At 33.2% G+C, this 23,692-nt stretch overlaps 1 protein-coding gene across 1 annotated transcript in view; it reads right to left on the minus strand.

Moving 5' to 3' along the window:
* Positions 1-4,994: 4,994 nt before the first annotated feature.
* The window catches only part of LOC106462144 (ubiquitin-conjugating enzyme E2 W-like), a 44,194-nt gene continuing 25,496 nt past the window's right edge, over positions 4,995-23,692 (minus strand). Inside the window, exons 3-6 of the mRNA XM_013922038.2 lie at positions 14,994-15,096; positions 9,996-10,151; positions 9,680-9,755; positions 4,995-6,833 (exon numbers count right to left, since the gene is read on the minus strand). Coding sequence (XP_013777492.1) covers positions 6,820-6,833; positions 9,680-9,755; positions 9,996-10,151; positions 14,994-15,096 — 349 coding nt within the window. The 3' untranslated portion in view covers positions 4,995-6,819. The remainder of the gene's footprint in view (positions 6,834-9,679; positions 9,756-9,995; positions 10,152-14,993; positions 15,097-23,692) is intronic.

Consider the following 23,692-nt stretch of genomic DNA (forward strand, 5'->3'; position numbering starts at 1 on the left):
ATTCCATAAGAATGATAATAAATGTACATGTAAAAAAGTTACCATGCAATTGTACATCACACACATTAGGTCATTAGCACAAATCGTGTATAACAAACTTAATACTCTTATTCTTTACATCATTGGTTACGTGTTTACTTTGTAAGTCTTTATTAGATGACTGTTTGTCACATTTACACTGGTGGTGTTGCAACTGACCCTCAAGAGTCATCACAGTGTCTAAAACATAAAAGAATAAATAACAAATACTTTAAAAAACAAAGATTTTGAGTACTTAGTGTTATGAGTAATAGTAAAGTTGTTTAATAAAATTTTGAAAATAACTCTCTAAAAGGTCATGAAATGTGCACTTCAACCTGTCTGCAGTGAATGGATTAACTGCTCGCTTAATCGAGTGCCCATATAGAGAACAAGACTAAAGACACTGTCTTTAATCCAGAATATCGAGGTGCCCATTATTTCAAGATTTATTTTGGTTACCAATAGTAGAAAAAAGAAAGATTGAAAAGGTCTGTCTTTAATGGTGCAGTGCCTGTTAATCAAGGTTCTACTGTACATATTAACATTTTTGTTTGAGGTTTACTCAAATATATATATATATATATATATATATATATATATAAAGTTAGTTATTAGTATAAGTTATTACTGTTTTTTAAACTTCTAAGTTATTAGTTTTCTATCCTCAAGTACTTAAGTCTCTTTTATAATTAAATAAAATGTTGGTTGATTTTTTATGATCATTATTTTCATAGACTTAGCTAGATATACAAAAATTCTAGAATTTGTGCAAGAAAGCACAGCAGTGAGACTTGGTGGTTAACATTAAAGAAAGCCAAGACACTTGTTCACCTATATCTACACAAACTACCCGACATATTAAAAGTATGTACAGAATACTCGTGACAGCCCTCAGAATAAAAATAATATACAAAAATTACACTTATTACTTTTCTAAACACATTATGGAGATACAAACCATTACAATTTTCAACGCTCAACATCCAAATTCATTGTACTCGGACTTTTCTCAATAACTAAATAGATCAGGCCAGACTCCTCCCAGCAACTATGTCTTTCTCAAGAACCAATCAAATTAGAGCTGACCTTTTTAACAGTCAATCAAAATAATTCTGCCTGTTTCTAAACAATCAAACAAATCAACAATACTTTTTTTTTTCAAAATTAACCATGGGCTCTCCTCAAAGAAGCTTCACAATTAGCATGTACAGTTTATTTTGTATATAACAAATAATAATAATTAAAACAATATTTATTAAAGAATGCTTAAAGGTTTCATGGAAACTTTTTTATGCCACTAATAAAGAAACGTATTACTACCCACGGAGAGTAGTAATTTATGCTGTCAAAATTTAAAATTTTCAAAACAAATTATTTGGTCAAAAAAAAAGTTACCACAATTTTTGGTCTAACACTAAATAACATTGAAGTTTTCGTAAATATTAAATTAAAGCCTGTTGAAACTCTATTACAAGAATGAAAAGTAGAATTTACCCTCAAAATAAAACAACAAAACAATAGTATTATGCCCTCCCCCCACTACAATCAATAAGCTGTTAAAGTAGGCACTTAGTTGTATGAATTATATTAAATAAATAAATTCTGAGCATTTATCAAAAATATTTATATTAACAGAACCTTGGCTTAATTTTATGACTAAACCTCTAAAACTAAATAGTTTTTAGTGTATCAAATATTGTAATATATGTATTTCCAATTAAACAGGATATGTATAACAGTAATATCTACAAGGTGATTAAAGAAAATCCCATACAACAAATGATTATACCCTGAAAATTACATGTTCTAGGAAAACTAAATTTCACTAAAGACACATTGAGAATAACAAGTTTTACTGAGGAAAGTTTAGACATAGTAAGCAGTATATCAAAAACTTTTACATAAGGAGTGCTTTCTGTCATTCTCAATCATCATGTCAAGCCTATCCTTAAAAGAAGCGACTGAAAACATCATCTGTTCTGAACAGTGTTCATTTATCCCCCAAATATGCTTTACACTACACACATTACCAATAGAAACAGAGAGAAAAAAAACAATGGTAATGTACAAGAAAAGTATATTATGGTTTTGAAATGCAATGAATCACATTCATACTTTCTGGAATGAAACTTGTGATTCTTCATGTGCCTCTTGGAGAAGTTCTGTTTGACTAGCACAAGCAATTTTTAAGGTATAATAATTTCAAAGATGGGTTTTCTTTACAACAACTATGCAGTTATTAATATTTTGATCATTCAAATTAAGTAAATCACATATACATATAAAAAGTACATATATCTAACTTGGATTGTTTTCATAAAACTACGAACATTACGAGAATAGTTAACAAATAAAGATATACCAACCATGTTTGTAAACTGTTTAAAATCAATAAAGTTATTATAAATACAGAAACTAATATCATCTTTCATGCTTTTATTATTAAAAGTTAGGAAAATGAGAAACACCAATAGTAAATTGATAATTCTTAAAATAAGGGTGTACTAAAATATTTTTTGTACTGATTACAATTTCCAATCACATAAAATTAGTTCTATTTAATATCCAAAAATCATGAATATTATGATCAATGTTTCTAATGTAGTAATAATTAAATTCAACAAGCTTTTGTTTATAAGGATGTATGACTGTTTTATAAGTTTTACTGAACAAATAATAGACCTTAATTTGACTAATCATAGCTTGAGAAGTATATACAAATATAGTTATTCTGAAAATGAGACAGGCTGATAAATAAATTTTTTAGAAGCTATAGTTATATAGTCACAACTTGTACACCTAATTCATCAATAATCAGAATCATCAGTGGAATTCAGCTTTATCTGCTAGTGTTATAATAAATCAATTGTGAAGAGTTAAATTTACTTTTAATCCTAAAGTGCCAGCATGGGGTCATTATGACACCATACAAGTTAAACTGCTGGCAGTCTAGGGTTAAATTAATAAAAAGACAAATCTAAAGGTTAATTCTTGAAACTAGTTCTTTTTTATTTTGTACTTTATAATAAAAATAAAGTATTTCCAACTGAGAAAAATCTAGTGGATGAAATTAATTTCATATTAATACAAGTTTTTCTATTAGTTAAATAAGATATTTTCTGAGATTTTAGCAATTTAACAAGTTTTGTTAATTAGTCTTCTACAATTTCTAACTCTCCAGTATTAATATGCCTAGTAGAACCTGAACAATCATTATCAATTCACAATGTAAATTATCTGTATCATTAATTTCCAAATTATTAAGCAAAATAAGCTGTATATTATAAATCAATAATCTGACATGACTTCTGAATGGTTGCAAGGATTTAACTGGAATTTATTTTTCTTCACATATGTATATGTATCTTCACATACAGAATAGGTCAAAACAAAGCTAACAATATTTTTCTTTCAGTGATACTTCCCCATAAAATGGAGGATGCAGCAGATTTTGAAAGTCATAAACTCTATATAATACATTTTTTAACACTTGAGACATTTTAAAATTTGTGTCTAACCACTAAATATCTTGTTTTTTGGAAAAATTCTCTTGAAGCACAAGAAATGTTTGTCTTACTATTAAATATTTCCTTTTGGGACATCAATTGCATAACACTTGAACCTTTTGTTCTCAGGATATGTGCAAAGTGTGTGATACATATCCTGTCCCACTCACTTGTTAGAAAAAATTACAATGTTAAATGAAAATTTGTTTAATTTTAATCATACTTGAAGAACTTTTCATGTTCCTGGAGTTACCACAATCACATCAACTATGTTCAAGGTGGGAACTAGCTTTAAAAAGATGTTAGTTAAGTAAAAGTAAACTATAAAGGATAATATTACTTCTGTGCTACAGTGTATAATTGTACAGACATGCATGCTCTAATGTTACAAGCAAACTAAATAAATATACTTTGAATCAAGTTCTGTAACTATATACAGTCAGGAAAGTGTTGATAAAGGGTAGATCAACTTGGATTTGCATAATTTTAAACAAGTCACTGCTGATTACTCTCTCATCTTGTACATTTCCTCTTCCCTCTAACTTAGCTGTTTTACCTATACACACTCAACCACAACAAACATGTTAAACAAAATTTGATTAATATCAAAGTTTTTACACAGTAAATTTTTTCAATTTGGTAACTAACACATTAAAGATAAACTACTTTTCCCATTTGCTCAAACAAATTATTTTTTTTACTATTACTTACTTTAAGGTTATCTGCAGTTATTTCATAACTTGTTTACATTGTTTAACTATATTTCAGATATATAGCAATAATTTCTTTAATTTGTCTGCACTGTTAAATGTTATTTCATGGTAATAGCAATGATAAATTTGACTGCATTGTCCAAATGAAATATCAATTTCCTCATTTTAGTAACAGTTACACTACTACATTTAAAACTTAATGAAAAAATAAATAAAAGAAGCTATTTCTAAATAAGAAATAAGAAAATTTTTAAAAATGAACTTCATATATGATATTCAGATTTTCCGGTAAAAATTTGTAAATAAAATGTCAAAAATCATATGGTACTTTGTGCTTTACTTTTTCACTTTTGGAACTAGCACTTTTTATATATTTAGGGAAATCCCTTAGGGCCTAATTACTTTTCTGCTACCATCAAAATACAATTTCTGAAGTACACAGAAAACTAATGAAACTTGTATCTTGTAAGCAAGCTGAGATAACCCTTCAACACACACCTTCCCTTCTCAAACTATGTCAAGCTGGGTATTGGTTCATAACTATGCTTCCTGTTCTACCTCAAGCTGGGTATTCTTCATAATTATGCTTCCTGTTCTACCTCAAGCTGGGTATTGGTTCATAACTATGCTTCCTGTTCTACCTCAAGCTGGGTATTGGTTCATAACTATGCTTCCTGTTCTACCTCAAGCTGGGTATTGGTTTGTAACTATGCTTCCTGTTCTACCTCAAGCTGGGTATTGGTTTGTAACTATGCTTCCTGTTCTACCTCAAACTGGGTATTGGTTTGTAACTATGCTTCTTATTCTACTTCTAGTATGGAAATGGTCCATACCTATACTTCCTGTTCTATTTCACAAGGGAAATGGTCCACAACTATACTTCCTATTCTACTTCAAGCTGCCAAATGGTCTATAACTCTGCATTCTATTAATTAGAGAACATCAGAAAGAATTTTTTTTATACTTTCTTATATTATTAGTTTTCAATTACTTTCAACAATTTTTACATCTTTGGAAAATGTTATGCTGAAGCAAATGTATTAAAACTTCCCACGTATGATTGTAACTAAAAATTTGTGGAAAAAGAATGAATACAGCCTGAAGAAATGCTTAAACATAAGATTAATAAAACTGAAAGGTAAATAAACACAAACATACATTTTCTGTAAGATTTAAGAATTTTTAATACTGTGTTATTGGTTAGTAAGCACAGAGAAATACAATAAGTTCATAGTTATTCAACAAGAAATACAATGCAGGTTCTTTTCATTCTGTTTAACAAAAAATACAAATATGTGGCTCTGCACAGGTCACAGTGAAACCAAAATGCAATTATTGCTCGAATGAGCATACTGAAAAAATAAATACTCATGTTGCTATATATTAGATGAAACTTTCTGAATAATAATATATTTCTCAGTGTATCAGTTGTTCGTTTTTCAAACTAACACTTTAGGTAGTAGTTATAGAAGACTGGTAAAGTTACCATAAAGAAACTTTTTTCATACATTTAGAAAATATTAGATAAACATCACATAAAAAACTTGAAAGCCCAGATGCATGAAACATACTATTTTTAAGGCCATATAAATGTATATTACACAATGTGATACATGTTGTGTAAAATACAATAGGTATTTTCAATAAAAATAAGTAGATAAAAATAAGTACATAGAACAAAATGCTGAAAACCATATACCAATTTGTATTCAAATTGTTTCAGTTTGTTTCAAATATTCATGCAAGCTATGCAAGGGCTATCTACACTAGTTGTTTCTAATTTTGAACTGATAGACCAGTGGGAAAACAGCTAGTCCAAAGTACTTACCACCAACTTTTGGGCTAGTTTAATCAAATAGTGAGATTTGACTGCTACTCTTATAACATATCTACAGCCCTAAAGTGAGGATCACAATTTTGTGTTAATGAGACAAACTTTGGACCCTTGGAATCACAAACTGGCACACTAACCACTAGGCCATGCCCATCCCTTTATGTAAATAGATAACAATTTGAGTTAAATGTTATTTCTGGTGCAATACAATAAAGCTCAGGTAGTTCACTAAGACAATGCTTAATTTAAAGTTAGCAGAAAATTGTCCTTTTCTGACACAGAAGTCAGTTCTTCGCACCATAAAGAAAACCAGGTTGATAACATATACACATAACACACATTATATTTTCAAATCTAAAACTAAATCCATTAATGCATAACATACTTTCTAATACTTAGCCATATAAGACTGCATAAATGCTTCTTTACATAAAATCAAGAATAAGTCATGTGTCTAACACTAATCAAAAGAACTCAACTATAACAAATTAAGACTCTGTCCATGCAACAGATTACTATTATTCACATCAAGTTAGATTTAGTTTTACATAAAATCCTTTGATGTTCCAGATGAGAATGTTTAGTACTTTCCACATTGGAGGCAGTGACCAAGTGACAATTCAAGGCCAAGGCTCAGAAGAAATGAAATACAGTTTGCCATTTTAGGTGCAGATTCTCTTGTTATGCCAAGAAAGGAAACAACTATCATCCAACCTTCTGTACACAACTACACTGGAGGTCCTTGTCAAACTGATTCATCTAGAATATGATACATAAGCACTTTATGTCACTTCTCCAAACATAACACACAACTTTAGATGAACTGAAAACTGTGACAGGTGGAACTTAACCTGGAGAGATGCTTGTCTACCAGTTCTAAATGTACTGTATTGTTTTTCATTTTATTTGAGAGTAAGAGAGAATAGTAGTACTTTTCATCTACACAGTTGGTTTATGATGCTCTGAACCCATTTATTGCCATTTTCATTGGAAGTATGAAATAAAGTTTTCAAATGTTTTTAACAAATATATTTGGTATATGAACACCACAAGTCTTAGTTTTCATTTCATTGATTAGTAAAATAATGATTTCAAAACATATCCAATACACATAGTATATCCTTAGCTTCTGGACAAATGTCACACAAATTGTAATGAAGGAAAAACATTCAACAAGAAAAATTACAAGAATAATTTGTAAAGAAGTATATTATAAAATATCAGAAAGCATTCTGCATATAACTGTGACTTCAATAAATCTGGTGTATTTAAATAAATTATTAGCAAAATACATATCCAAACTTCACATTCTAATGTATATTTTTTATTATACAAGTTTATATATTCTAAGCCCAAAGGGGAAGATGGGGTATACTGTCAGCCCAAGGGCATACCATCTTTACAATGTTTGGCTCAGTTTTTAACCAAATGTTATTTATGTTTGCTAAAAGATAATCACACTTTATAAAAACAATGTTCCAGTTCTTGTATAACCTATAAAACTACTACTTCCATCATGAATCTGATGACCATGATTACATATTACTGCACCACGTTGTAATACTCACAGTAACAAACTTCTGAAAAAAAAAGTGAGGTTAATTTTGAGAAACTTTCCATAGGTCCTTCACTATACTTGGATGTTGTCACCCAAAATTTTCTAAAGCAGACCAAAGAAACAAAAGCCCAACTGCATCAAGGGACTTCATGGATATGTGGTTAAATAGGACTGCCGTTTCTAATTTCTGTAACCATCTTTCTTGAGAACCTTCATCAACTCCAAATCTTTGTTTATTATCTTGTTAAGTATATTATGGCCAGTGAATACCTTTCAGATGTCATGCTCACAGCTGCATGTAATATTTCAAGGTTTAAGTAAAAATATAATTCTAACATTGTTTTCCAGAAATCTTGAAATAAAAATACTTTAACGTTTTTCAAAACAGTCTCACAACAAAATTTTTGAATTTTCACAGGCTCAAAAATTATAGAAATACTATATCAAATTTTATGTACTTTTTTAAAGCAACAGCTAGATATTACTTAGAAAGCTTGTATTAAATTGTATGTAATTTGATCACATATTTACAAAGAGAGGAGGAAAAAGTCAGGGATATCAGTTACATCCCTCCAATTCAAAAATGATTAATGGGACTAGGAAATATGTCTAGTTTCATTACAATGGTCTTTTGTGTTGAAGAATACTTTTTGTAACAATAGCTTTCACTTTGAAACTGATTTCATTTGTCTTGATTGGCTTGGTCTGTTTTCAGTCTGTTGATGTATTATGTCTTAAATGTTATGCTGTGAGTTTTTCTTTGTTTCCTCAGAGAACAATGAAGGATCCTTACTTTAAAATGATGAATATTTTAGCTCTACAGAGTTTAATAAATCTACTATACAAGTACCCACATACAGTGACATAATCTTTCTGCTGAGAGATATCCATAGCAGTATTGCTACATGTTGCCCATGTTGACTTCACTTGAAGCTGTGGTAACTCACTATTGCTTTAGCATAAGCAAATTGTTATTATAAGGTGCAACTAATTCTTTGTACTGTTCTTCTAGTGATGTTGGCTCATAAGGAAGCCAATGTGTGTTGAGTTATAGTGTATAAGACTCAAGCAGGAGCTTTGTTTTATAGAGGATCAGGATTTGTCCTAACAGCTGAAAGTGTCTAGGAGTTACAAACACAAGTTAACGTGTAGCAGAAGAGTTTGGAAAGAAGAGGCTCAAAAATGAATGCCAGAAAAACAGAAGTCATGGTAAGCTGAAGGAGTTATAGCTGTAAACAGGAAGCCAGTGGAACAGTTAGAAGATGTTACGTACTTTGGAAGTACAATCCAAAGTTAGGGAGGAAGTGAAAAAGCCGTGAGAAGTAGAATCCAGGTGGGCTGGAAAAAATTTTAGGGAGTAGCCACAGTCATCTGTGACAAAAATTACCAAAGGCACTGAAAGCCAAAGTGTATAAATATCATGTTTAGACTGGTGCTCCTCTATGGAGCCAAGACCAGAACCCTGAAGAAGAAAAAAAGGCTTGCTGATAAGAACAGAAATAAAAATGCTAAGATGGCTGTTGAGAGTGTTGCTGAAAGAGGAGAAAGAATAAAGAAATGAAGTAAATGGCAGGAGTCTGTGGAATTGAGGAGAAGACAACAGAAGTGAGGCTAAGGTGGTTCAGCCATGTGAAGAGAAGAAGAATAAGCGATAAGGAAAGTATTAGAGATGCCTGTAGACTGCAAGAGAATACAAGGAAGGCCAGTTAAGCATTGGAAAGATGGGATTAAAAAGATATAAACAAGAAAGGATTTGTAGAAGACCTGGCAATGAACATAGATGATTGGAGGAGAGCAATATGTGTGAAGGACAGTGACCCCTGTTAATTGGGAAAACTGAAGATGATGATAGAGAATGGGTCAGGATTTTAGTTTTCAGTTAGGTTCTTGAACCTTGCTAGCTCATTTGGTGGAGAATTAATCTAAAAAACCTTTCAAAATCTGGTTGTTCTGGGTTAAAGTTCCATCAGGCAGATTAACTATTATCATGATTCAAAAAATTTTTAATTTACACTTGGGTACTTATGAGATATTTAGTCTCACTTACCATGATACCACCATCTAGTTTTCTTTGGGTTCTTGCTACAAGTTTTTACATAAAGAGAGTTATCTGGTGGTCGTTTCTGTAAGATGGAAAGTTAACTCTTAATAGTCTGCTTCTAATTCTATATCACTACATCAACATGATGATAAAAAACAGACAATATGCAATATCATTACATTAACACAATAACAAACAAGATATGATGTAAAACACTCAATCAACACAATGATAAGCAATACTTTACATTCCATCAACATGACAATAAAAAGACTTCTAATATTACACTGGATCAACATGGTAATAAGAAACAATTCCTAACCTTTTCTTTACAACTAGATAGCATGGAGACAATGCTTAAACAGACAGACTGTACAGAGAGTGCAGGTGACCAGTCTTCAGTGAGGATGGACAGGCAAATATGTCCATTACTGTACACATGTGGATGGACAGGAATATTGGGACCAATAAAGGTTACCTAAAAACAAAGAGAAATTACAAGATGGAACCTTGTGTATGAAAGCACATTACGCTAATACAATAGTAAATTGATAAACAATGGCTTATAAGCATAATGGTTTGATTTTGTGGAACATACTACATGTTTAGAAAGAAACCACTTCACTAGGATTATAAATCATTGTTTTTCAATTTACTATTAAGATGAGACATTTTATGAATTGATTTCTAAGTTTATTTAAGATATCAAAACAATATGAATGTAATGTTGTAAAGAACAAATTAAATGTTTTTAAAAGATAGAAGATAACATTTTGCTTACCTGAAAATGTATTTCCAATAGATACTTTCCTCTCTGCAAACTGTAGTTATTCCTCATCCACCTGCCTTTGAACATGTCACTAACCTTGAACTATCTCCCACCTAGACATGTGTTGTTTTGATATGAACCACATTAGTGCATAATGTAATCAACACGCAACAATAGCCCTCAACCAATAGAAGGGTGACATCTTCTTTGCACATTTGACCCCCCATGAGCAAATTAACTTCATTCTTAGATGAAGCAAGAATAATGACTACCAGTAGTGAGAAGGAAAGGTGTGCAGATAGTTAAGTATATATCTAAAATACATTTTTGGGTAAGGAAAATGTTCACTTTCAAAATGATTCACTTATCTTTCAACACAAAATAGCCAGATTCCCACATTGATGTGGTGGAAGGGCTGGTGCAATCACGAAAACCTAGATGAGCTCTCTTCTGAGAAGGCAACAGAAAAGGAAAGCCCATACATTGTGACACCCTATAGTGGGGGCTTACTACAGAGGCAACACTTCACCCAGATGAAAATATGAACGGAGGAATGCAAAATGAGTCCAAGTATCACAAGAATTGGTGGAAAAAGACATGACCAACCAAGCTCTTCCACACAACAGGTCAGATGGGCAAAAGGTGTAGTATGGCTAGGGCAACTATCAGATCATACAGATTGGTATGTACACGGTTGTACCATTTAGTCAAAATAGAGAACACTTAGCCCCATCTTGATGGTCAAAACCACCAGGAAATTGGCATATTATATAATAGGGGTGTCCTGCACTACAATGACATGGATGCACCTTCCATACTTATCACTACATTGTGCTGCCCACTTGGACTCTCTGTCTAGAAGAATCTCACAACTGGTGAGGAACTCTCCAAATCAACTGTCCCAGCAGTTCGGAAATGGGAATAACAAAGGTCTCCTGTGATTCACTTAAAGACTGGGGGAGGAATTCACATTGGAGACACTGAAGAGGTGCCAGAACCTGATTGGACCTAACCACTGCAAAGTTCTTTTACCAGAGAAAGTGCAATGGGTTACTGTGAAACCTAATTTGGAAAGCTGGTATGTACGAGCCAATGAAGCAGACAGTTACTCCGCTGGTGCTGACTTTTTCCACAATAGTCTACAGAAGGTATCATTGTAGTGATCTTACAGAAAACACCCATCTCAACAATGGACACTTTTGGAATCAGAGCAAATAGATTTACACTTCCCATTATCCCTTACTTGATGCAGATTTAGGGATGTAAGTATAATTATACCAGCAACCAGATGGGTTCCAAAGGTTCCAGAACATTAATGTGGAAGGTACGTTCTACAAGAGACCAAACCCCTGTGGCCATGGACTCATTCACTGATGTGTCTCAGTCAGTAAAAGATGCAGCAGTGAAGAAATGGATATCTGGATGTGGGATGCTGTGGGACCAAATATGGAGTTGGTGTCAGGAACAACTTGGAAAACTTCACCAATCAACCATCCCAGATAGACAACCTATTGGAGGAGAAGTGATGTGGCTGAGAAGAGGTCTCCCAAGAAGCAATAAGTAGGAGCCAATCATCTATAAAACAATAATACAATCAAAGTTCAAGACAATGGAAGTGGCAAACAAACACTCCCATGATTTGGTTGAAGACATAAGGAGATGAAACTATGCTGAAGGGGGAGAGCTTAAAACTGGTACACCTGATCTTGGTGAACAAAGAAAAGGAAATGTCAGAAGGATTGGGCAATCAAAATATGTAGAAAGGCATCTGAGATCTTGTTCATCTATCATCTGGTAGAAATGAACCAACGAAGAGGAAAATACCCTCCACCTTGAAATGAGGAACCACCAGAAAGTGGTTGAGAGAAGAAAAGTCAATGATGGGAAGCCAATCCCCAGTCTTTTTGGGGACAACAAAAAGACAAGAGCAAAACCCTGATGAGCAGCAAGTGACCCTCTTGATGGCTCTCATGTCCAAAAGATCCAATACTACAGCCAAGAAGATGCTGAGGATTGGAAGGAGCAAAAGGAACAGGAAAAATGGACAGAGAAAGAGACAAGAAAGGCTATGTGAGAGAGAATAAATGATCCACCAGTCACAAGCATCCAGAGGACTGTAAACAGAAATAGACATGCCTCCATGGGACCTGAGCTGAGAGGATACAATGGGAGGAAGTGACCAGCAGTATGTGTAATGGTCAACCTGATAGAGGGTGGGGTCAATTAGAAGGGGTAAAGGGGTGAGAAACTGAGAAAGAGAGGTGGAGGGCTCATGGGGTCAAGGAACAGGAGTGGACTCACAAGGGCAGCCTTGGACAGAGGGTCACAACACCCAAAACAGGTAAAAGATAGTCCATGGATTGGAATCCAAGAATGGAAAAGGGGAATGGCCATAAGCCATGACGGAGGAATCCTGGAGTCAAAGATGATGAGGTAGTTGTGAGTGGGAACAAAATTGATCTAGAAACGTGTCAACATGAATATGTGTATCTAGAAAAGGAGGAAAAAACAAATAATCCTCAGCATAAGCCACATTGTAAGAAAGGGGAAAAACAAAAAAAAACATGAGAAAGGTGAAAGTATAGAATAAACCTGGGTAACCAAATCTACAAAGAGATCTGTAGGAGTTATATTTTCTTCAACAGATAAAGAGGAGCCTAGTGCAAACCCAGGAAGTGGAAATAGCTGATCAATGTCGTCATCCTCGTGGCTGGGTTCAGAAAGAGGAGAAAGCGCTTCTGATATAGGGACAGGGACATGAGGCAAGAAAGGCAGTAATAGTGTGGCCATTATTTGCAAATAAAATTTTAGGTTAAAAATCATACAGTTCTCACCCCTAATTTTGTTCCAATATAAAAAGAAACATTAAATAACAAACTTCATCCATTTTATACCATATCTAGAGGTTGCTCAATGAGGTTTAAGCTCTAGACTGCAGTGGCCTGGTACTATATAAACTATATGATATAAAAACATTTGTTATGTATTATAAATGATTTATTTAAATTATATTATTATCTTACTGCATGTACAATAGTATTATTACATAATTATATGATTTTGGTGTGGTTAGTCATATCTGCATTGTTAATGTTTCCTTCTTGCTGTTAGGAATGATTCTTTTATGATGATGCACAACTTGAAGGAGGAATTATTTCTGTTCTTCTTTCATTCTTTGTTATGATGACATTATACATCTCAATAAGGACCACATCCCTTTTAACATTGCCATTTATCATATTCAAATGTGAAATTTTAGTAAAATAACTTGCCTAAAGTTTCAGTGTTATGAATATAACATTCAGAAATTGTGGAGTTTACAGTAACTGTACAGGAAACAGCTAGTGAGCTCCTACTGTGATTTACAGTAACTGTACAGGAAACAGCTAGTGAGCTCCTACTGTGATTTACAGTAACTCTACAGAAAATAGCTAGTGGGCTCCTACTATGACTTATTACTTTTGACATGAGAATTACAGCAATAAAACCATAAAGTTTAAAGAAACGGTTGTGATAAAACTTTTAATATTCATTTAAGAGGCTACAAAAGTTATGTAAATTAAGATGCAATCAACTTTCACTTAAAATGACTCAATAAAGGCTTCAGAAATTCACAGATAAATCTCTAGTAAAAATACCTGATTTTTTGTGTACAACAGCCTTGCAATGTTTATTAAAAGCTTGCAAAATTTCATGAAGACACAAATAGTAAATTCAGAATTATAGTAAATACTAGTATGTATAGCCTTACAGATATAGGATTGGTCAATTTCACCAAGCCTGTGAACAGATGGTTAATTACAAATACTGCTGCTAGGTAAAGTTTTTTTCTTTGTGCAATTTTTGTTTTCATAAATATGTGTATGTTTATCAGGTGAAAAAGAATTAAGAGTGAACAGGTATTCACAATGATTGTTTCACTGTGTGTGGTGACAGTAAAACAATTAGTAATTGGCCATTGTGACTAGTAATGGTTTTTCCTAGCAGAAAGGCTGGTATAATATTCAAAAATTATTAATATTTAAATTCCATAAACTGACCACCACTATATAAATCATCTTGTATTCACAATGATTGTTTCACTGTGTATGGTGACAGTAAAACAATTAGTAATTGGCCACTGTGACTAGTAATGGTTTTTCCTAGCAGAAAGGCTGGTATAATATTCAAAAATTGTTAATATTTAAATTCCATAAACTGACCACCACTATATAAATCATCTTTGAAAAAAAGTTTTAAAATTCATATAAGATAGTTAAAAATGACATATCACTATAAGTACATACAATCCCAGTTCACAAATTAAACTATCATTCTACTACTAAAAGAGATGTCATAGCTTATTATAACCAATTACATCCATTCATTATTTCTTTATGGCCTCAAATTTCAAAACAGTTCCAGTTTTCTGAAATTCCAAAACCTTATTTTACTTGTGTGTATTTTTCCATCACTTCTCAACTACAACTTTATAAGTAGTTAGATACACGTAATTTATCAGAAATATGGGTGGGGGAGATGCACCTACACAAACAATGCTAAACAACTTACTTCAGGAGAATCAAATGGATACTTGTGACTAAACTTGAACATCAGCTGGAATTTTTCTCCTTCATAAAGAGTACCAGTAGCTCCTTCCATGTCCACTATCCACCTGGTGGAATAAAAACAATTTAGTGCTATCTAAGTGAAATATCTCACTATAAGAAATTTAAAAATTAAACATTTATCATGATAAAAACCATGGCTCAGGCTTACCAAGATTCTCCAAATATGGACCAACGAACACATGATTTGAACACAATCATCCAGTTGATGGGTAACTGACTGCCCAACCATTAATGAGTATTTTGTCAATGGTATGCTTACAGATAAATAAATCTACCAGTATCAGGTTTGTTTATATATATACATAATAGAAACCAAAAACAGATACAAGTTCTAATATTTCATTATTGAACTGCAATTTTAAACTGGTAAACTTTAGGAAGTTTGAAGAGGAGTACTGTTTCTTCATGGTGGTACAAAATTCAATCTCATATGTGGTTAATATCACACTTTTCTAAGCTAAAACAAAGGTTATATACAGGTATTCCATACACTTGACAATGACTGTGTAAAATTTATTCAAACTTTTACACTCGGAAGTTATCTGTGTTAAGAACTTGTGTTAGGTGTTAATTTACTGGAAATTGTAAGTCTGGAAATAGTATACAATAATGCTTTTGAGGGAAAAAAAACAAGGTTGCTCTTTAACAAAGTTTGTGATTTTTGACATACAAGTGAAAACTGAAAAATAAAAATCTGTATAAATTTCTACAAAAAGGGTCAATAAATCTGCTTCTCATCTAGAAAAATACTTTTTAGTTTTGCAAGGAAACATTAAACCTAGCCTACCCCTTTCATTTCAGAGAAATCTAAATAATAATGAAATGACACAACCTGTTATTAGCTGGAACAAACATACACGTTATTTGACTCAAATGATATAACCAAGACAATATCACAGCAACAGTGGGTATTTCTCCTCCAGGCAAAAACTACACCAGTTAATACTGCTTTCACTGACTCCAAAGTCTTGCAGTCTTTTTTATAATCTTGGTCCTGGAATTTGTAAGGACTGTTCATTGAATACTGTATAGCATGTTCTTAACTGGTATATGCAATTTCTCATTTTTCTCTGTCCAATAGCACTGTGGTGATTTCCTTCCTGGTATAAAAGTTCCCAAACTCTTCAGAGGTTTTGAATCGTTCCATTTCAGGTTGGGTCTACTTAATTGCAAGAAATTAAACTACATTTACTAAAGAAAAGTGTTTTTGTTCTCAGCTTTGAATTTAACTGAGCTATCTGAAAATTTGATGCACTCCTTGAAATATAAGCTTGAAGCTAGTTTTGGGATAAATATGGTGTTGTGTACCCTTAGCAGTTAAGGATAATTTAAATATCTGCTCTGGGTTTTAAACAGCCCGTGAACTTGGTGGAGCTGGTTTGATAGCACATTGTGCAATGAGGTCACGAACTGCTTCCGACAGATGATGGCATATCGAGGGATCCCGAGAAGAAAGAAAGGTAACTGAAACACTGGATAAGGGAGGAAGGGAGAGAAAGGGGATAATGTATCTATCTGAAATCACTCTGTGGACGCAGACATTGGCAAGGTCCTCACCGATAAACAAAATTCAAGAGATGAGCCTCCAATGGGCCCAAACTCACCACATAGTCACCAGTACTGTTGGTAGATCGTGCATCGTCGAGAAAATAGTAGAATTGTAGCATACCCGAGAGGATGGGACAGGAAAAGGTTGGGGAACATGAACCAGTGCCATGCTCGGCCCCGATTGAGAAAAACAAGCTACCAAGTTATGAAGGGTAGAATGTTGATAGGCTGAGGCCACCCATGACTCCAAAGACTCAGAAACTGAGTCAAACACATAAAACCGCAAACAATGCACCATGTGGAAGTCCCTCAGATAAGAAGATTGGAAACATATCTGTGCCAAAACCGTGTCATGGCCATAGAGATCCCAACAACAAACAAATCATGATTGAAATGCGAGAGCCAAAGACAACAAACAAACCAATGTAGAAGTAAGGATGGAGAGGATTTCAGCAGAAAACCCTCAGGGTTCCTGAAGTAATGCTTTAATAAAAATATTAACTCCACAACTGTGAAGTATAGTAAATAAAGTTAAGAAAAATAAAAAAATGAAAAAACAAACCACTAAAAGTTATCTGACAATGGAAGAAAGAATGTCTGAACTCAACAGCTGCCAAACAAGTGATAGTTTGGTATTGGTGCTGAGAGGGAGTCACGTGATAGTAATGCTCTCCTATTGGTGAAGAGATGACACATGATGATTTGCATGAGAGACGTGTTGGAGCTTTGGATTCCAACAGAGGGATGATGAAGTCTTGTGGCATGTGTTTTTGAAAAAGTTTACATACAGGGGCAGCACAAAATGAGATAAGCTAATCTTGACGTTGTGAGAGGAGGGAGAATACCTTATCGGTAAAAAGGGTAACTTTTTTTTTTTTTTTGTGGTTATGAAGTTGTTCAATTTGACAAACCAACTCTGTATAGAGTTAGGACAGAGAAAATAACAGATAAAATACAGTTTTATTGAAAAAGAATGTTTGAAATTTATTTAGGTTTTAGAAATTAAGCAAATAAAATTTGGGAATTTTCAAATGATGAAAGTACTTTTAATCTTAACATCAAAACCACTTTGCATTCAGAGCAGTCAACACTTTGACTCCATATATTCATGGAGAAATGTTTGGTGAAAATACTTTATTAAAAATTCTGATTTTTCATGTACAAGTGACTTAATGAGTACTGAGATATTGTGAAATTTCGTAAAGATACACAAACCATATTAGAAGTTATAGTATGGAAACTATAAAGGTCAGTTTGGGGTTATGAACTCAGTCAATTTGACAAAGCCAATTGTGACAGTTAATAGAAATACTTTATCAAAAAATCTGCTTTTTGTATACAGCACTTATAATATTTACTAAAAGCTTGCTAAAATTTGTGAAGTTAACATTTTCCAACACTGAAAATGTATTTTCATTTAATACCTCCATACCTCACATGTAGCTTTCTCAATTCAGTGCTGCCCTGTATATGCAAACATTTTTGCTCACCATTAGCCTTAAAGCTTCCACCTAATCACACGTTCTTACGTGATACTGCTGCACTGTTGCATGCAAATGAGTGTGTGACAATCCTAAACCAATAGGAGTATAACTGTCATAATGTAAAAGATTGTTTGGTTTAAATATTATTGATTAATTTATATTTGTGAGTGAATACTTTAGTATTTTTAAATTTTATTATAATAAGAGTTAAAAGCAGACAATTGTAGAAGGTTTTGTTAATAACTAATTGGTGTCGAGAATATAGAAAGTGGCCAGATGACTATGCAATACATATAAATAGCAGACAGACAATAGACAGATAATAGCAGAAGATAATATAGCTTTGTGAAGTTAAGTACCGTAGATGTGCTAGGCCTAACGACTGACATAGGCCTAATGTTTAATATGTTACAGTGAAACTAACAGTGTAAAAAAGATAAGAAGGATAATTTTATTCTGTCAAAGCATGTTAATTCCACTACTGTATATTTTATTTGTTAATGATACAAACTTCCCCGAACTCACTGAAACCTATGCATCACAGTATGCTGATGACATAGCCCTCTGGTACACTTCTCGTGACCCACAACAGCCAAAAAAGTACAGCTCTTACTCGATCACATAACTACATGGTGTAATGCCTGATGCATTCTACACAATCCTTTAAAAACACAAGCCACAGTATTCAGAAAAATGTTCAAAAGAAAGGGAAAAAGTTAAACAAGTCAAGCTCACCCTCTATAATGCTTAAATCAAGTATACTGACTCAATTAAATTCTTAAGTACAACCTTCACCAACAGATTCACATGGAATGCACATTTTAAGCAAATCATTAAGAAAATAAATCAAAGAGTAAAGTATCTAAAGAAAATATGTGGCTATTCAAAAGGTTGCAATGCTCAAACCATATTATTAACTTACAAAATGTACATCAGACCAGTCGCTGAATATGGTAATACCATTACATGCAACATTTTCAACAACTTATATAAATCATTAAAAACAGCATAATCAGAATTTCGTACCACCCTTCCAGTCTACACACCAGGCACATATTTTCATGATATCAGCATATTAGAGACACCTAAAGAAAGATTTTTAGATCTAGCCACAGCCTATTACAAGAAAACCAAACATTGTAATTCTCTATTCAGCAATATCAAAAATTCGAATCATGGAACAAACACGTATCCCCCTTCAACATAATTCAAACACTCACTAATGCAAGTCAGCCACCTTGAGCATTTACCTTTTCCTAAACCCACCTTTTCAGGTTTCCAACCAGGTAAGGACTAAAACAAAACTTTATATAGTGCACATATAAGATATAAAACTTCAAGTTGCAGTTGCAAGAAAGTAGGTTTTGAACATAGTACAGCATGAAATACATGCAAATGGTTCAGCTGTGAAAATTCTGTGCACCCACAGATCAATGATGAATAAAAACTAAAACATTACAAAAACAATTCAAGATCAACTTGATTGTTACCAACATAATGATGTGTCTAGACTGTAACTTTCATGTGCAGTTATGTCATACAGTTTTGCAAATACATTACTTAGTCTCTGTTTATTTCCTTAAAAGTGTTTATGCAATAGTGGCCTAGTATATATATATATATATATATGTATGAAAAAACAAATATTTCTTTTTGTTATTGCTCAAATGACCTCATTCTTGCCTCATACTGGCCAAAATCCTATTTTTAAAGGTTTATTTCTTAAATCTTTTCACATCATTCAAAAGACAAATGCATTAGCTTTGCAATAACATATAGATTATAGTTTTGCAGCCATTATTTCTCTTTCTGTACTAAATTAACTGACCCAAATTCCCCTACTCGTTACGATGTAGGAGGTTACAGGGCCACATATAGACATAATTTCTACACAAAGGCAAGAGAGGATTTTTATCAGGTATGTTCAGCATCAGTGTTTTTAGCTAAGCATAAAGCAATGCAATAGGCTATCTGTGCTGTGTATTGAAACCCAGTTTTTAGCATTATAAGCCTTAGATTTACTGCTGTGCCACTGGGGGACATGCATATCCAGACATAAAACACAAAAAATCATTTCTGTTCAAATTTCTTTTGGGTATTACAACAGGATAACTGGACTATTATGCTTTTAGAAGTGCTATATATGCAGTGCAGCTAGGACACACTACATCACACTGGTGGGTCAACACCAGCCAAAACCAGGCCAGGAATACAGTTTTCAGGCCACGATAGGAGAATGTTCCATGCCATCTCCTCAAGCCCAGTGAGGTAGAACAGGAGAGTAATATCCAACCTATAATTGAAGAGGAGTTATGTTGGCTGGTCCTGTGCCAATCCAATACCAGACCATCCAGGAAACTGACTTTCAGTTAGCAGGAAGATGGAAAGCTGGGGTGAACTGTAGTACACAGACAGAACACCACTGCCCTACTCTCTACTGATTGGAATTGGTCACACTCAGGAGGCATCCTTCACTGTACACCACCCAAGCAGTTAGGAACTGGTGAGTGGCAAGGACTCCCATGCTCCACCAGAGCAAGGAAAGGGGGATAAAAGTGAGGTAGGGAGTCCAAAGGAGCACATCATCATAAGGCAGTGCAATAGGTGACCCAAAAATTTCACTTCTCAGAATCAGGCAGCACTTGGTTTTAAACCAGACATGAAGGATAGGAAGGAATTTCCTGCCTGCTTTACTTATGCTAGTACATGAGTGAGTACACTTGATTTTGTAGATAATTCAACCAAGTGTTGATGGTGAGAAATTTCACACGTGTGAAAAAAAAAGATACATCTTAACAGGAAAGTGCCAAATTGAGAAGTGGTGATTGAACAATCAGTATAGAGGGAGCTAGCTGCACTAGGAGGTGATGTCACACTCCTATTGATGAAGAGTTGTCAAATGTACATTTGCAGAGATTAATGCAGCAATATCACGTGGAAACACGGGAGATTAGGTGGAAGCCTCAAGGCTGGTGATGAGCAAAAAACAAATTTGCATATAGAGGCCAGCACTAAATCATGAAGGTTAGAAGTAAGTGAAGGTTATATATCATATCAGAAGATACACTTAGTAAATTCAGATTTATAGAAGTTTAGTTTCACATTTACAAGGTGTGTTGAATTGGCCCATTTTCTAATTAAATTGTTAAAGAAAGTCCAAACTGACATAATTCTGCAAAGACTTAGATTTCTGATGTTTAATCTCCAGCTAATAAATATGTATGTTGGAAAGAAGACTTTTAGTTGTTAAAAAATTATGTGATTGGTTCACATTCCAAACACTTTAAACATTAAACTGAACACAAATGTAGTCTGTTTGTGTGTATATATTTTGTTAAGGTATAAAATGCATAAGATGTGAAAAATTGAAAATAAGGTCACAAAATTTCTTGAGGCAGGGTGGGAATTTTAGCCACTCTCCATGAGAAACCTGCAATTAATCCCTCAATTCTGCTGCGTTAAAACAAGATCCATTTCCACGTGATAGATGATTTAAAGATCCATACAGCATTTCAGTAAATCCTTTGAGCTTGTTTTTGATAAGTAAACAATACAATACAGGAAACTGATCAATGAGCTGGATTTACTTAGTTGATAAAGCCTCTCTTTCACAGATTCAATGACTGCCTCAACAATTTTGTATAGTAAATTGACCTTGAAGGTTTTCTGTAGACAAAGAATAGATTCATCAGAGCTTTTATATGATATTTGTTTTTTTTTTAAAACAAACAGACTGTTTTTACAAAACTTTTTAGTAATTTTCTTTTATTCTAAATCTCCCTGCCCACCAACACTTTTTGCAAAGCTAGCTTTCATCAAACTTGTACTGATGAAGGAAATCGTTTGTTTATTGTACTTGAATATTTCAATAAATGTCACAATCAATATCACAAGCATGTAACTTAGCATCTCACCAATGATTGCTTTTTCTTAAAAACATGACTTTATTCTACTGACTATTAAGAGAGCTTTGTCTTCTGTAATGGATACCAGAAAATCCTGGAGCTCTCATAGCTGGTATCTAATGCATGATGAACATTAATTCTACTTTTAAATTATGGTTACTCAATTACTTCTCAGTTAAGATACAAAATATCACAGTAATACTTCCCAATGTACATGCAAAAAAGTAAATGTATATACTTTGAATCCAGTCAAAAAGCATCACTGCATCATTCAACATGAGATCCTGCATGTACGCTGCATGGTGCAAAAAGACTTCCATGAACAGTAAATAATTCCTTAAATTTGCTCATAACAACATCTTTCATATTTGCACTACTTGTAAATAATATGCTCAATGATCTAACTTCACCATCTTAACTTGCAAATGCCTAAGTACTTGTGGTAGGCCAAATTATCATTGTCATCTCTTGTGTAGCTTATGTTTAAACTCTGTAGTACAGGTTAGCACAATCAAGTAATGCCTAGCATTTCTAGTAATAGTCAACACATGAACCACAAATTTGGACAGCAACTGAATCAACTAATTTTGGGTGTGACTCTTCCTGAGATAGCACTTACTAATTTCTTGTGTGGCACTTCTTTCTAGACATTCTTTTATGAGAGTATCAATCATGATCAAACATTCAAATAATATCTATTTTTGGTTGTGAAAAGCTAAAAGTTTCACATGACTTCAATAAAGAACAGTATTTTGATTCTGTTTAACTCTTAACAAGGTAACAAATCTTTCAAGTATAGATTACCAATGCTTCATCTTTTTTTATCCAGGTCCAAATTTTGTCAATCAATTGTTTGTTTTGGTTTTATTCAATATAATAATTCTTTCCACTGTTGAAATCCTCCAAATAATCTACTAACCATCTTGATGACCTAAAAATTCTGAAAAATTTCCAACTCTTTTGTTTCATTTGACAACAGTGAAAGGTTAATTATACTGGAAGACTTCTTATTGCTTTTCCACTGAAAAGTCATTTGCTGTAAATTTCATTACTTTATCACTTTTGGGAAAGTTAAATGTCTGCAGTTGAATTGGTTCAATTTCAACTAACAACTGTGATATCTTTTAGTAAACTTTTGACTATTAAACTGGATCACCCAAATGGAAAATGTTTGCTTTTTTTCTGTTTTTCCTCTTTCAAGTTATCTTTATCATGGGAAGATGTTGTAGGAAGTTACAAGCACTGATGTCTTTTCACGAGTTTTAGCCTCAATATTTTCTTAGTTCATTTTAATGATAATCTCTTTCTTTTACAGTGTCAAACTGAAAAACTTGATAAGAGCATCCTTTTGATTTTCCAAAGTTAACATATTCTTAACCTAAAAATGTACTGATAGATATATCTCTTCACACAGTAACCATTCTTCATACATTTGCCTTTGAAATTTTGTACACACCACTAGTCTTAAGCTATCTCTCACCTAAAACATATGTTATAATGGAACTGCAACAGTACATGATGTAATCAACATGTGACAATAGCCCTCCACAAATACGAGGGTGGTATCCTCCATGTGCAGTAGATTATTATTGGTGCTAAATAATATAGTATAAATTGTCAGAGAGAATTACTGGCAATTTATGAAAGAGAGGATGTGACAAGTGGGTCTGATTTTCTACTGTATGAATTAGTAAACAAATAAG

Source organism: Limulus polyphemus, unplaced genomic scaffold (genome assembly GCF_000517525.1).
Source record: "Limulus polyphemus unplaced genomic scaffold, Limulus_polyphemus-2.1.2 Scaffold1102, whole genome shotgun sequence".
NCBI lineage: Eukaryota > Metazoa > Arthropoda > Merostomata > Xiphosura > Limulidae > Limulus > Limulus polyphemus.